This window comes from Musa acuminata, chromosome BXJ1-10 (genome assembly GCF_036884655.1).
Source record: "Musa acuminata AAA Group cultivar baxijiao chromosome BXJ1-10, Cavendish_Baxijiao_AAA, whole genome shotgun sequence".
Lineage (NCBI taxonomy): Eukaryota > Viridiplantae > Streptophyta > Magnoliopsida > Zingiberales > Musaceae > Musa > Musa acuminata.
In genome coordinates, this window is record NC_088336.1 from 31,044,173 (window position 1) to 31,057,932 (window position 13,760).

The 13,760-nt window shown below is 36.7% G+C and overlaps 2 protein-coding genes across 15 annotated transcripts; both read right to left on the bottom strand.

The window, feature by feature from the left end:
• Positions 1–478: 478 nt before the first annotated feature.
• On the bottom strand, positions 479–9,521 carry LOC135585911 (uncharacterized). Of its 14 annotated transcripts, none has more exons than XM_065088071.1 (15): positions 9,339–9,521; positions 7,814–7,879; positions 7,641–7,731; positions 6,873–7,012; positions 5,567–5,668; positions 5,394–5,489; positions 5,184–5,278; positions 5,017–5,098; positions 4,533–4,625; positions 3,428–3,492; positions 1,856–1,868; positions 1,689–1,769; positions 1,311–1,419; positions 1,118–1,199; positions 479–912 (listed from the first exon to the last, which is right to left on the bottom strand). In XM_065088071.1, the coding sequence occupies exons 1-15, from the start codon at positions 9,456–9,458 to the stop codon at positions 816–818; spliced, it is 1,332 nt and encodes a 443-aa protein (XP_064944143.1). In that variant the 5' UTR covers positions 9,459–9,521; the 3' UTR covers positions 479–815. The 14 variants fall into 14 exon arrangements, with proteins under 14 accessions (XP_064944143.1, XP_064944132.1, XP_064944131.1 ...); XM_065088060.1 differs by having other exon boundaries at positions 4,533–4,640; XM_065088059.1 differs by having other exon boundaries at positions 4,533–4,640; positions 7,814–7,888.
• Positions 9,522–10,268: 747 nt separating this feature from the next.
• On the bottom strand, positions 10,269–13,735 carry LOC103969139 (uncharacterized). Its single transcript, XM_009382595.3, has 4 exons — positions 13,211–13,735; positions 12,701–13,131; positions 11,695–11,805; positions 10,269–10,755 (listed from the first exon to the last, which is right to left on the bottom strand). The coding sequence occupies exons 1-4, from the start codon at positions 13,437–13,439 to the stop codon at positions 10,537–10,539; spliced, it is 990 nt and encodes a 329-aa protein (XP_009380870.2). The 5' UTR covers positions 13,440–13,735; the 3' UTR covers positions 10,269–10,536.
• Between the last annotated feature and the right edge of the window lie 25 nt (positions 13,736–13,760).

Genomic DNA, 13,760 nt, shown 5'->3' on the forward strand with positions numbered 1-13,760 from the left:
GTGTCTTGTTTAATGGATTCTGTCTCGCACTGCCATTCATCGTGACACGAAATCTCCGTTCAGTTTGGAGTGCCGGCAATTCTTGCTATTATTTGGTCTCTGAATCACTGCATGGAGCCACAGAAGTGAGAGTAGAACTCAACTCAATTTGACTGAGCTTTACTTGACCTTCACGGTTTCCCGATGACTAGATTGGCTTGTCACTTGCCCTATGATTCAGCACTCTTTAAGAGTTGTGTTTCCAGCTGTGTCACTGTTTGTATTCTTGAGTCGCTCTTAAGAGCCATATATAAGGTTCAGCTTCAAGTTTTGGAAGCTAAATGGCCTGCTACGATTTTATGCACTTAAGGAGGTGCCACAATTGTCAAACTTAGACCTCTCTCTTTAAAACAAGAAAGACAAAATCTCTTTAAAATCTTCAATTGATTTTTGTACTCGGCCCTCTTAAATTAATAAATTTTATGATATCAATCTCAAATTAGTAATTTTTATATTTTGCTCATTTAAATTTAGGAAATAAAAAGTTCAATTACTGTTATTACAAAGCTAACTTTGATTCAAGTTCAATTCAGTAGAAAATCTTACAAAACTAAATTGAGGGAATGCTTGATGAATCCTAGTAACAAAGAAGGAAAGATAATGCAAGATCCATAGGGTTCAGAGAGAACTTATCCGAGCTGATAAACTTCGATAATAGTCGATACTAAGTGGGGAGTCAACTCACGTCATTAGTTTGTAGGGCATTACTCGGAAGTAGAATCATCCGAACCATCGAACATTGCAATCGCATCGTCATGCTAGCCTTGTGGTGGTGTTTAGGATGTCCGCCGTAATTTTTCACAAAATTTGGTCTTTGCATGAATGCCACTCGCAGTGGCATACGAAGAATCCTGCCCGGCCCCCACTGCCAACCTGCACGAAATAATCATCAGAATGGATTTTGATCTAAATCGGTAAAGTTTCCAGACGACAGGATCGAGTGTAAGTCCGAAAGTTTGACATCAACAGAGGTTGGTGAGTAGCAGCAGCAGCAGCAATCCATGTTCCTTGACATGCTTTTTTGCACACCGAGGCAAGCGAATCAACAAACTATGCGACAGTGGCATCTTGTTTTCACCTTTCCATTCTGAAGGATTCCTCATCACCGATTACTGGAGGTATATTCCATGTACCAAATGCATGTCCAGAAGTCGCTCCTCCTAGAGGGAATAAAAAGGTTTATATTAACATTGACTTGGCTAAAACTCCACAAGATTTATTATTACGCACATTGAAGCAGGACAACAGAAGAAAAAAAAAAAAAAAGTTACCTTCTCTTGTAGCTTCTTCACATCTTCTCCTATAACTCGATGACAATTCAGGATCCAAAGTCCTTATGAGGCGCTCATATTTTTCTTCGGCTTCAGCGATACATTTTGCCTGGCAAAAGAAGTTGGAATAGTGTAAAATGCTATAATTGACTTTTTTTCGGTTTATGGTGATCATTATCAACATTCTTTTGAGTGCACACATCTCTAGTACTGACCTAGGAGAACTTGCTCATTCTTACAGAAAATGAACCTACTCCTGATAATATGATGATGACAATTTTCACATATGAGATGCCATGGGAACTTATAGTCTATGCTACAAGATGCACCTTATTCCACTGGAGCTGTAATTGGCTTTAAAAAGATTGCTATACTCACCAACATACTCGGTGCTGTTGAAGCTCCATAAATCCCCACAAACATACGTAATATGTTGAAGCTGTTTTCTACTACATCATCCTAAATATGCAACAAGCGTGCAACCAAATGTCATCATCAGAACATGTCGATGTGCGTCAAACACAATCTGGTGAATGGAAACGCACCTCATAGTCATACCTACAACATATTGAATTTGTCATTGGTCACCAGTATGGTGTCTCATGATAAAGGAAGAAAAACGAGTGCTGTTAGGAATTAAGAAAGTTTAGTTTCTGAGTGACAATTGGAATCATTTGTAGGTGCACATAACCAAATAAGATAACAGCGTTAAAGTTAGCAAGCAAAATCCAAATGTAGATTAAAAAATTTTAATATCCTGCTCAGAGTAATGACGAGTAGTTTGAGCATGAGATTGGAAGCTAGATACTTATATAAAGAGTGCCTCCGACACATTGCAATCATCAGCTCCACAAAGTGCACGAATTTAACACAGCTATGCTTACCCCTACAATCATCCCCATGCATGCATCCTTCTGTTCACAAAGATGAATGAGGGTGACCGGGAGAAACATCTAATGAGGTGTAGGACCTGAAGAACTCTAGTTCATCTGAAGGTACAAATATATTTAGTTTGGTTTTAATCGGCTTCAATAAGTACCATAGTTGCCGAGTGAGCTAATTATAGGCTACCTTTAACATCCTGATCCCTACACTTTAGAAAGTTACATTGATATCCCTATAGTTACGAAAGTGAAACATATGAATCCATTTATCCCAACGCCATCTGTTTTATCAATGAAAATATGAAAATAAATCACAAAAAGATAATTTTTAACATTCTAATTGGTGGTAGCTGATGGCGTCAGTGGTGGTGGACGACGGTGCCACTGGGGGCCACGAGTGGCTGTTGTGGATGAGGAGAGTGGCAACGAGAAGTGAGGGCCACTATGCATATGCATTGATACCGATGCAGATGCAGAGTGGCGCCACTCGACATTTGCATTGGCGGCTCTTTCATCACTCGACAATTGCGTTAGCGTCGACGCAGTTGCCGAGCGGACCTCACATCTCGTCGTCGCTCTCCTCATCTACAACAGCCACTCGCGGCCCCCAGTGGCGTCGTTGTTCTCCACCATCGACATCCTCAATCATCACCAACTGGAACATTAAAATTACCTTATTACTCTTTGTTTTCATATTTCCATTAATAAAACTGATGACATAAGTGTAAATAGACCTAGATATTTCACTTTCATAATTATAGGGATGTCAATGTGATTTTTTAAAATATAGGAATTAGAATGTTAAATATAACTAATTACCGGGGATATTATGTAATTAGCCCTTGTCGAGTTCATGTAGACTTTTGGAAGGTGAACCTATCACTCAGCATCAAACCAAGTGCAGGTACCAATGGAACTTCAGTAATTGAAAAATTATTAAATAGTCATCATAGTGGAAATATAATGCACCAACATCCAATTAGCCATTGTAGCACTAATACTTCGCATAGGCAGCAGTAAATGGGTCATCTAAGGAACTAATGTGCAACTTCATTGTAGCCTATGCAGCATTAAGAGAAGGCATCAAAAGCATGTGACTAGGCTAACAACAATTAGCTTTGCCAATTCATCAACATTTTAAATTACCATTTTGGACAGGTGATAAGTAAACAAATAATCCAACAGACCAGACTTACAAGGCTGGTTGATGTACTTAACAAAACTTATACTTACAAATCATCTGCGATCTCAACTAGAAACTCTGAAACTGATAGAAACTCCATATGTAGCTCATTAACCTTAAAAAATGATAAAGGCAGTCATTTTAGTGTGGGAGTGAACAAGAAATGTGCAGATCGATTTCTTATATAACAACAAAAGAAGAACCACTACTAGCAATATATTCGATGAATCAGAAAGCAGTGAAATCTTCTAAGCAGAAGAATAAGAGTGGTCAATCTTGCAGAAAATACCAATTTATAGCAGTTTACATAAAAAAAAAGAAAAAGAAAAAGAAAAAATCATCCCTAAAAGCTCTCCCCAATTTACATGACAATGAACATGTTAAGAATTCATTATATTAAAGAGCTACAAAACCAATAAATTTGTTTATTTTGTCAACCAGCCTAATGTAGGTTACTGAAAACTACAAAAATCCACTAGAAAGGTAAAAGATATTTTACTATTGTTTCTATTTCTGAACAACATAACATTTTATGACAAATTTCCAACAATATTTCCTATAGAAGACATTAATCTAACTAGATAAGCATTTTAGACAAAGTTCAGAGAAATGCTCGAAGGCATAGCTCTTTCGCCATGATTTGGGCTCGGTACACAAACAGTACCTACCACACTGCAGGACAATGAATAGGGTGAATCCAAACTCTCTTGCCATAGTGGTCGTGTCAAAATTCCAAGTCTTAATGTGTGAGTGCCCGTGGAGTACTTTACAGGTATAAGTAACTTGAAATAGGAGCCTTTATTAGACTTTTCATTCATGAGTGGACCAAATAAATTCAAATGTCAGCTTCTATAAGTAGATACAATATAGCATTGTCCTTTCTTCATCCATTTTGATATCAAACATCTACATAAGCTGTAGAGCTCCTGTTTATTCCTCTTTGATCCAAATGACAATCAGACTTATCCGTCCTTCTCAAAATTCTGATAGGTTGTTACATGAAAATAAACCAGGAAAAAAAAACAGATTGCCAAATGTGAATGTTACGATAAAATAAAACCATGAAACTACAGTTACAAGTTTAATCACTTGAGTCAAAGTGCAGAACAGCAAAAACAAAGTTAATTATGCACTAGGAATTGTAAAGAAATCTACCTGTTGGCCTCTCAATTGGTACAACAAAAGGTTCAGTACCCGATAATCAAAGGATTTTAGATGAATTGCTTTCATAATATCTTCCATTAGTATCTGAATAACAAAATTCTATTAATAAAGTTAGGCTGACAGGTACAGATACTATAACAAAAAAAGATGAGACAAATAAATGACACTCAAATTATAGAGATTTTATTCAAAATTCATAAATGTTGAAAAGTATAAGATACAAATGCAAGAGATAAAGAGTAAACCTAATGCACAAGGCTCCAACTAATGCAGATTTTTGGGCCAATGCACAAAGCATTATCAGTACTTATTTTTCGGATTTCCACCTAAGAAATAATCATGATCGAGTTTCTAGACTATTTGTTCTGAAAAATTTCTGATCCCTAGCATATGATTATCATCGACTGATGAGTTGTGTTTAATTCAATAGACAACAAAAATGATGAATGTAAAAAAGAATAAAAGATGACACAACCTTCTTTTTTCCTGACAATGCATGACATAACTTCCTTTCGAGTGCCCAGTACTCAATACCTGAATTAAGCTCTTTTCTTATCCTATATAAACAAGATTTAGTCAGAAATTTTTGATTTTAAACATAAATTACATTTACGAAGAGTGGTGCCAGACAAGGTAACGAACCGCTCACTTAAGAGCCCTTCACACTGTAGAAGGCGAATAAGAGGATCAGCACTGCAAAATTCATTTGTATTGTTTCTCACATTATGATACGTAACCTACACAAAAGAGCATTGGACAAGTCCCATACTAGCAGTGTAGAGTCTAAAATAGTAAAATGGCCAATAAACAAGAATACTCTCCCAAAATATCAATAGATGTGTTGGTACATACATCATTACACAGATGGGTCAAATTATTCAACTCGGTTGTTGGTGATGTTGCAACCTTAGATGATAAATGCAAAGCCTTCTCGTTCAAAGTATCTAACTGCAGAAAGAGAACAGAACTTTTTATGAATTCATCATTTCAACATAGTAAATGCTCGTACAAGGTCATCACTGTACCTGATATATGTAGCTCTCGGTGAAGGACAGAATGGGAAGGTACTTAAATATCTCCCTTGGTTTGCTAGCATCCAATCCATGAAACATAAAATAAGACCTGCACTGTAATTTTACCAATAAGTGTATTAGATTGATATCAACAACATTTTATGTATGAAGTGTTTGAATAAGAATAGAAGGAACATATCCAAAAGCACTTTTTGTTGAAACCAACAGCAAATCATACCATGTACAAAATTTCTACAATAATACAACTTTCCTCTTGATTCAGGTAATTTTTGCCACGAACAAGGACTTTCAAACATTAACATACTCTATGGAGGCAAGAATGCAAGTCATGCTATTAAGACCAGACCAGTGATTTGACTAAATTGTTTTAAACAGAATACTTTTTTTTCTCAAAGTTTCAAAATTTGTAAGCTAATTTATAAAACTGTATTAGGACAACCTACAAAAAATAATATTAAGTTTTTATAGTAAATAGAGCTTTTATGAAAATACAGAAAAAATTTACAGATGAAGGCTGCAAAACAATACAAAGACTATGTATTTTTGTAGCTCTAGCACTAAACCATGTCAAAATTATGGTCTAAAACAAAATTTTTTTAGTACTATCTTGGCACATAACAGGTCCACTGAGAGTATCAAAAACTTGTCCTGAAATAAAAAGAATGCACAATTATCAACATGGCACCCGTATTATTAATAGTTCCAATTTTAAATTATGCCCTTTAGTGGCTGTAGCTCGACACGTTGTCAGATTGAAATTGGCAAAAATTTGAGATGCAGATTGGATTCAAGCAAACCTACTTGGTCTGGTTAGGTTTTAAATTGGTTTTAGGTTTGTTGAATCAATTTCTATTGGTAAGATTGATTAGATAGAGATTAGTCTCTTTTAACTCTGATGCTTAAATCTGTCAATATTGTTTTTTCTTTTTTTTTGCATTTCTTGGAGGCAAATAAAAAGCAGCTAAAGAAGGTGACTATCTTCAGATTCTATTATTTATGAGTGAACAGTAACTCAAGTGAACAGAAGATACAAATGGTTCAGTGCCTAATTTAGATAAATTGGACATATACTGATAAATATCATGGGCTTTGTAAATTGTAATCATATTCTTCCTTTTTTTCTGTGTTCTCATCCTACATCTAATCTCTTTCTTCCTTCCATATCTTCTTTCTCCCCACATCCTATGTCTTCATCAGAAGTCACATAAGTTTGCTTATCAGAGCAGACAACCATCATGTTCCAGCATGATGGCCAGTTCAGTAAAGATCAAGGAATTTAAGGTAACAAACAACTTACAAAATCCTCCAAGGTGGAATTGGCTCGTTTCATTGCATCCAGCCCAATCATAGGTGTTTCTTTGATTTTTGATAAATCAATATCCAGGTCTTTTTCCACAGAAGACTGCAACGAAGGCCCAGTATGAATCTGTTGGCAGTCTGAACAAATAATTAGATTTTATTATATGAACACATCATGCAGCTAAAATACATTGTGAAACTACATCAAGAGTATTAAAAATTTTTTCCAATTAAATAAATAATGCTTCTCAAGGCTCGGCGGTAGATCCATATGGGGATCTTCAGAAAGTCAAAAATAATGATTGTTTTAATTTTAATTTTTTTTTGCGAAATTCATTAAGCGCTGCTATAAACAACAAGATTAAACATCAAGTTTTTTAACATCCTAACTAATAGTTCTGAGACAACATAATCAACCAAACCCAAGTGAATCATAAAGAAATTCTGACATAATTAGGGGCACATTTCCATTTTTCTGGTCAATCACTCTGGAATGTCAATGTGGAAGTGGTTAAAAACAAAGAAAGCATACTTCCATCTTCTTGGTTAAAAGCACATTATTTTCATAATGTAGAATTAAAAGGCATGCACAGACTCAGTAATTATCATACTATCAGTAGGTAACTACATTGCAAAACAGTAATTTCCTACTTAATTCAATAGGCAGGAATGACTTCATTGCAGACACTATCAAGATATCAAGGCAGTACAAAAAAAAAATACAAGCAGTCCAGTTTAAGTTAAAAATCATAGCAAGAAAACTAACTGAATTTCAGATTGTATCCAATGTTTTCTTTCTTTTCTATGCCTTCCTTATTAGCAAAGATAAAAGCTTCTTCACGAACCTCAGATGAAGTCTGTTAAATGAAAAGAATAGTTGAGAACAGTAGAAAACATTATCTCAAAGAACTAAACCTGAAACGTCAAAGCAAATTCAACCTTTGGTAAAAAATCAGAAATTATTCTGCATCTGTCCTCCACAGTGAGAATCCCGCATGGTTGCACCTGCATGAACTCCTCATCATATCATAAATACATACCATCAGACAAACCTACAAGATGATAGTTTATGAATAATAGTATACGAAACACTATGACAAGAACAGTTAAGGTTGAATAAACTGCAAATCTGATGCAGCTACATGATGCCACATTGTTCAAATGCAAGAATTGACATTATGTTTTCCAGAAAATCTCATTTGTGATTGCTGTTTAACAACATAAAAACATCATTCACAATATAACTTATAAAGGATATCCACATTTGTGTAAAGCTTAAAAATACTGTTTATGAGTACAAGTCTAGTGTACCTGCTATTGTTCCATTATGTTCCAAGAAATATATGCTATTCAAAAAGCACTTGACAGTTACCTATAGTTATCATACTGAAAAGAGTCGCAAAAGTGAACACTCAATTCGATTATTAAAGTATGTGATTGACACATTTTTTTCACCAAGTACAAAACAAGAAGTTCTGAAGGTCCATCACCGAACTTAGACGTAACACTACAACCAATAAATTTGACAAGGAAAAGAAATAGCAAGTTGAACAAAGTAACAGAAAAAAAGAATACCCATTCACTAAATGACCAATCAAAAGTTATGGCCAGGAATATGCCAATGAATCCCAGTCCTCAAGTAGTGCGACCCGGGGTCCAACAAAGAATAACTCAGACAATCTGTACAGAGTAGAAACATGACTGACAAGTAATTTCTGAAAGGATGTTATTTCTCAAAGCTAATTCCAGATGCAATGTCCAATACAGGCAGACACAAAACAATCAATTCATATGCAGCATGCAGTACCCATCCGAATCACTTTTGGATCACTTGTAATCACCAGACATGATACAGTAAGCTAAGTTCTCGGCTTAGCTCATATCAGTGATTGAGACCAAACACCAAACTACTTAAATTCTGATCTAACCCCAGAGACAAGCTAGAATTTCTGCACACAGTCATGCATTCGACGGCAATTACTACCGAAAAACCAACATTAAACCCTTCCAAGAAAGGAACCAGCATAAAGAAATTATGCTTTTCAGTCACCGGATCAATAAGCAAACCCGAGCCAAAAATAAAGGAACCTATTTTTCCCTTACTATTCCCAGTTTTTAGGTTTTGCAAGACAGAAAAAAAGATTCAATCAAATAATATTCTGTTATTTGTAGAGGCTATCCAATCACTAGTTCACTCAACAACCAAGAAAGTGCAAGCGAAACAACCACTTCGGAGAAAATATTCCGTAACATAAGTAAAGTGGGGAAAAGAGAATCAAATATGATTCTTCTCTTCAAAGTTCTTCTTTTGTCGATTACATCAGAAAACACTCTCACGGACGATTGGTGGAGAGAATCACGACACAGGTTCGCGATCCGAGACGACGACCCAAATCAAGGGCACGAAGAAGGGGAACGGGGAGAAAGAAAGACACAGCGGGGTGGGGAATGCAAAGACACCAACCAGAAAGAGAACAAAGTCGGCGAGGAAGCGATCGGCGTCTCGATGGCTGGAGGAGAGGCCTCGAGCCTCCATCAACGACAGCAGGCTTTGAACCCTTTCCAGCTTCTGCAGGGCTTCCATCACTCCTCCCTCTTCGTGCGAACGAGATATGTCGACGGCAGCCTTTCTCGGAACAAAATGTTAACGAGGCAAAATTTAATATATATATATATATATATATATATATATATATATATATATATATATATATATCCCTCCAAAATTAATATTTTGTATATTTACTCTTTTTTAATTTAACTTTATCGTTCGTATAATGATTTTAAATTCTATTTTCAAAAATATTAGAAAATTTTGATATCTCAAATAAAGATATTATATAATATTAAAATTGGAGAGGGATAAATATTAGAAGGAAAGATATGTAAAACTCCCTAACAAAATAATAATTTTCACCAAAATCTCGATAAACAACACAACTCTACACACGAATAAATCCGTTTGACCTTCAAAATTTCTTTGTATATTCCTCGAACAAATAAACCACTATCAAATTTGCTATTATTTTTAAAAATTTTAGGATTAAACCACTGTTTAGTTGATTGATAGGGATATATATGACTAGTTAGGATGAACAAAATTCATATTTGGTGAAGATGTGAGTTTGTTATACCAGTAAAGATTTTGATGGTTTAGCATATTATCTTGGGCTATAGGATCATTTGAAAAATACACATATTTGATAGATTTTGCTACATCCAAAATATAATATTTCTCTGTGTTACCAAAATTCATATATATCATCATGAAATTATTATTTGACCTTATATAAGATTCCTCAATCAATTGTTTCCTTCACCAGGGAGTCCCAAGACAAAGGAATGCATCAATAAAGAGCCAAAATGCTCCATCGTCAAAGGCAGGACAAAAAAATACGCCAAAAAAAGCGCTGGATTTTACTTGTGTTTGGCACTTTACAATCCAAGTCGGCATCGCCTATATGAGATGCATAATAACCTCAATCTTTTGATAGACCTTTATAACTCTATCCCTTGGAGTGAAAATCCAGGAGTTTGAACAGATGTAATGCATATCAAGATTCTTCTTATTGGAATTTAGATATGCATACGCTCACATCTTTACAGGAAATCATTTTAGTTTTCTCCAATGCGATGTTAAGAAAAAATGTCTTCCTGAAGCCTTACAAAAGAAAATCCGGGTGTGCCGCACTTAGGCTGTCATTGCCTTCCCCAGCATGTCTTTCCAACTGGAACTCTGGCTGGCTGTTTTGTTCTTTCTTTTCAGGAACTGAGCTATTAGTTCCCGCTCTACCTTGTCCTATGAAGTCGCTCTTGCTATCGAATAGTCTCCCAGCCTTCCCGATTGCAAGGATCAATTCGAGCTGCTTTTGTTGTTGTTCCTATCGCACAGCACAACATGAAAACAAGTTAGGGGCAAGAACACAAGATAGTTATCATGGTTGTCAACATGAATTTATCAATGCAACACTAGTAGCATTCAATCTGCATTGTTCTAACATGAGGTCAAAATCCGATCCTAAATTAGTCACCAACTTGTCCAGCCAAATGTTAAATTTGGGTTACATGCAATGGCGACAGCAATAACAAGATGGGATAGTGAGATAAAGCAAATTGCTAAATTTAATACATAAAACTGTGAATGAAACCACGACCTTGAAACCATAATAAATGTGGTCTGGTCTGTTTTTTATGTTCTTAATAAGTACTACATGTTATACAATGCCAGGTTGACTCTGTCAAATTGAGAAAAAAGAAAAAAATTCAATGATGGTCTAATATCACAGAGGAGCAAATGTTCAAAAGCCACCCCTCCAAAAGCTTGCATATGCAATTGCACAACAGCAGCACTTGGATCAGCAGACTAAGACCATATATAGCAGCATATACGGTGACATATTAATGGGTATATGGGATTCTTGCGAGTCGTTTTTTTTTCGTTTTTGGATGGAAGAATTTTATAGGTCTCAATCTATAGCATAGTTAACTGCTACCTCATATCAATGTCACTAACCACGAGGCAGTAATTTCAAATTTATGTTATACTGATCGTTAGTAGTGCTACCTCATATCAATGCCAAAGGCACAAAAGCTGACTCTAATTGTTGATTATAGGAAAACGCACTTATCTAAATAACACAACATCAAAACTTCAAAAGTTCTACAGTTGGGAGGAACAGTAACCCATTTGGTTGGATGACTTAATTATGAGAACATAAAATTTCTCGCTCTCATAGCTTACTGCTATTTCTATTTTTTTTATCCGGTGCTGCAAAATCAACAGAACTAACATTTAAAAAGTTTTCCTAGAGGAGACTCACCTGCATGGCCAACAAGACCTTCTGAATTTCACTAAGCTCCTTCTCAAGAATATCTTCTTGCATTGCTAGTGCCCGAGTAGCTTCGGAGTTCTTTTGTGATAGAGCTGCGGTCTGCAGCATAACATTACACAAAATTAGTGAGTATCACAACAGATCAAATGTTTTAATCTATTGGAGTTGTTTAAAATTCTTGGACCACAAGATTAACAAGATGAGTGTCTGAAAGCCAATCAATTTTGTTTCGTTTCTTTTGATGTTCCCAGAAAAGCTACTGGTGCAAGATATATTTGAAGTCGTATTCTAAGTGACTCAACCCACTGTAAATATTATTCTTCACCTCCTTTCATAACCCTTGTCCATGAAGTACCATAGCTATTCTTGTCACAATTTTACTAAATTCAGATATCTCTTACAGTTGCATTTTCACTATTTTAAACTACGTGTGAAATTTAGATTGAAGCTGATAAACTTAAAAAGAGCAAACAAATGATAATGCTTTTACTTATTCCAATGGCTTCTCAACCAACACTAACCCTATGTCATCTTTCCTCATGTAAAATAAATATTATAGAAGCTAGCAAAACAACTAAGAAATGTAATCTAGTGCACATGGTCTTTAATCATTTCACATCTATGATTCCTAGCATGCCAAGCCAATCAAACCATCCTTGATAAAGGCAGAACAGATTGGCTAAAAGTTACAACATAACAAATATGTATAAGAAACATGTCCTGCATTTTCCCGTATTACAGCATATATAGATTATGAAAACAAGGGACTAATGGTCAGTGAAACTAAGAAACACATTAAACCTTGATTAGATCGAATTTGTTCCTGATGTTGAGATGGTCTTAAGCACCAAAGATACATGAAAGAGCCAAATATCAGAAGAGCCAATTATCTTTCCAAGATAAAATCAGGATAAGGTTCAAACTCAGATAACAAGTTGAAAAGAAACAAGTAAGAAAAATAAGCACTGCAGCCGAAATCAGAGAACAAGCATACCTCAGCAATTGGCTCCTTCAAGGTCTTCCTAGTGACCCTAAACTTAATTCCTAGCTTTTCAAGCTGCCTGGACAGCACCCTAATTATTTTGACCGAGCTCCGTAGATCGTCCTCCACCTTTTCAATCCTCGTAATCAAATCAAAACTCATTCCAGTCTCATTCCCCATATAAATCCTCCGCCATTGCCTCCAACGAATCAAACTACCAATCGCCACCGCCGCAACCAACAAAATGTACTGAAAAACAACAACTTTGCTACCCAGGAACACTTGGAACGGCTTGGACGCACCTGGAAGGACGGAACTCACAAGACACCAGATCGAAAATACAGCGGAAGGTACAACGCAGAGTACTTCAGCAGCCCAAAGAATGTGATCCAAGCTTTGCCGCCCCGGGGCCTCCCTGTCTGGACGCCGATGAACACCTTCACCTGGAAAAAATCAAATCTTTAAGCTTTGTCCGATTTTAACTTGCCGCAAGAAATAGTTGGGACGGAGATTTAATATTACCGGACAAGGATGCCCCAGTCCGCCACCGAGATGCATCCGATAAGGCGTTCGCGGCCTTGTGCGGCGGCACCGAATGCCTGGGCGGCGAGAAAAGTTCAAAAGAAGTGGGAGAAACAGCGAAACGAGCGACCTTTACGCGATTTGCGCAAACGAGAAGCTGGTAAGCTCGACGAGGACGAAGAGCTCGCAATGGACTTGGACCACACGCAGCGGTGGCAGCAATCGGCATCCTTTCCGGCAGAGATTTCGATCGGTTGCACTGCCTTCAGAGTCGGTGAGACATGCAAGGGGCACGCATCGGATCGTCGTCGTCGGTGATGCGAACTCCACCTAGGGTTTTGGAAAGGATGGAGGAGTGGACGCCGTCACAAGGTGCGTCGTAAGATCCATCAGAAAGGGAGGCTTAGATACGCCAGAATACTACCAAGACTGATTTCAGGGTTTCGACGCTTGTGGACCACAGCGATGACATCAAGGATTGTGGATGAGACAGCCTCAACCGATTCGATGACCCTTTGAGAGGCGGAGGATCGCCATCTGGATCCTCAGT

What these genes read in the sequence shown, in the direction of transcription:
- LOC103969139 (XM_009382595.3), bottom strand. Translation starts at nt 13,439, where the DNA reads ATGCCGATTGCTGCCACCGCTGCGTGTGGTCCAAGTCCATTGCGAGCT. An exon ending in TGAAGGAGCCAATTGCTGAG is followed by an intron (nt 11,806 to 12,700) that starts GTATGCTTGTTC and finishes GTTATGCTGCAG; the next exon opens with ACCGCAGCTCTATCACAAAA. An exon ending in AGGTCTTGTTGGCCATGCAG is followed by an intron (nt 10,756 to 11,694) that starts GTGAGTCTCCTC and finishes GCTGTGCGATAG; the next exon opens with GAACAACAACAAAAGCAGCT.
- LOC135585911 (XM_065088058.1), bottom strand. Translation starts at nt 9,458, where the DNA reads ATGGAAGCCCTGCAGAAGCTGGAAAGGGTTCAAAGCCTGCTGTCGTTG. An exon ending in GAAGGGCTCTTAAGTGAGCG is followed by an intron (nt 5,099 to 5,183) that starts GTTCGTTACCTT and finishes TTGTTTATATAG; the next exon opens with GATAAGAAAAGAGCTTAATT. An exon ending in CAACAGCACCGAGTATGTTG is followed by an intron (nt 1,420 to 1,688) that starts GTGAGTATAGCA and finishes TTCTTTTGCCAG; the next exon opens with GCAAAATGTATCGCTGAAGC.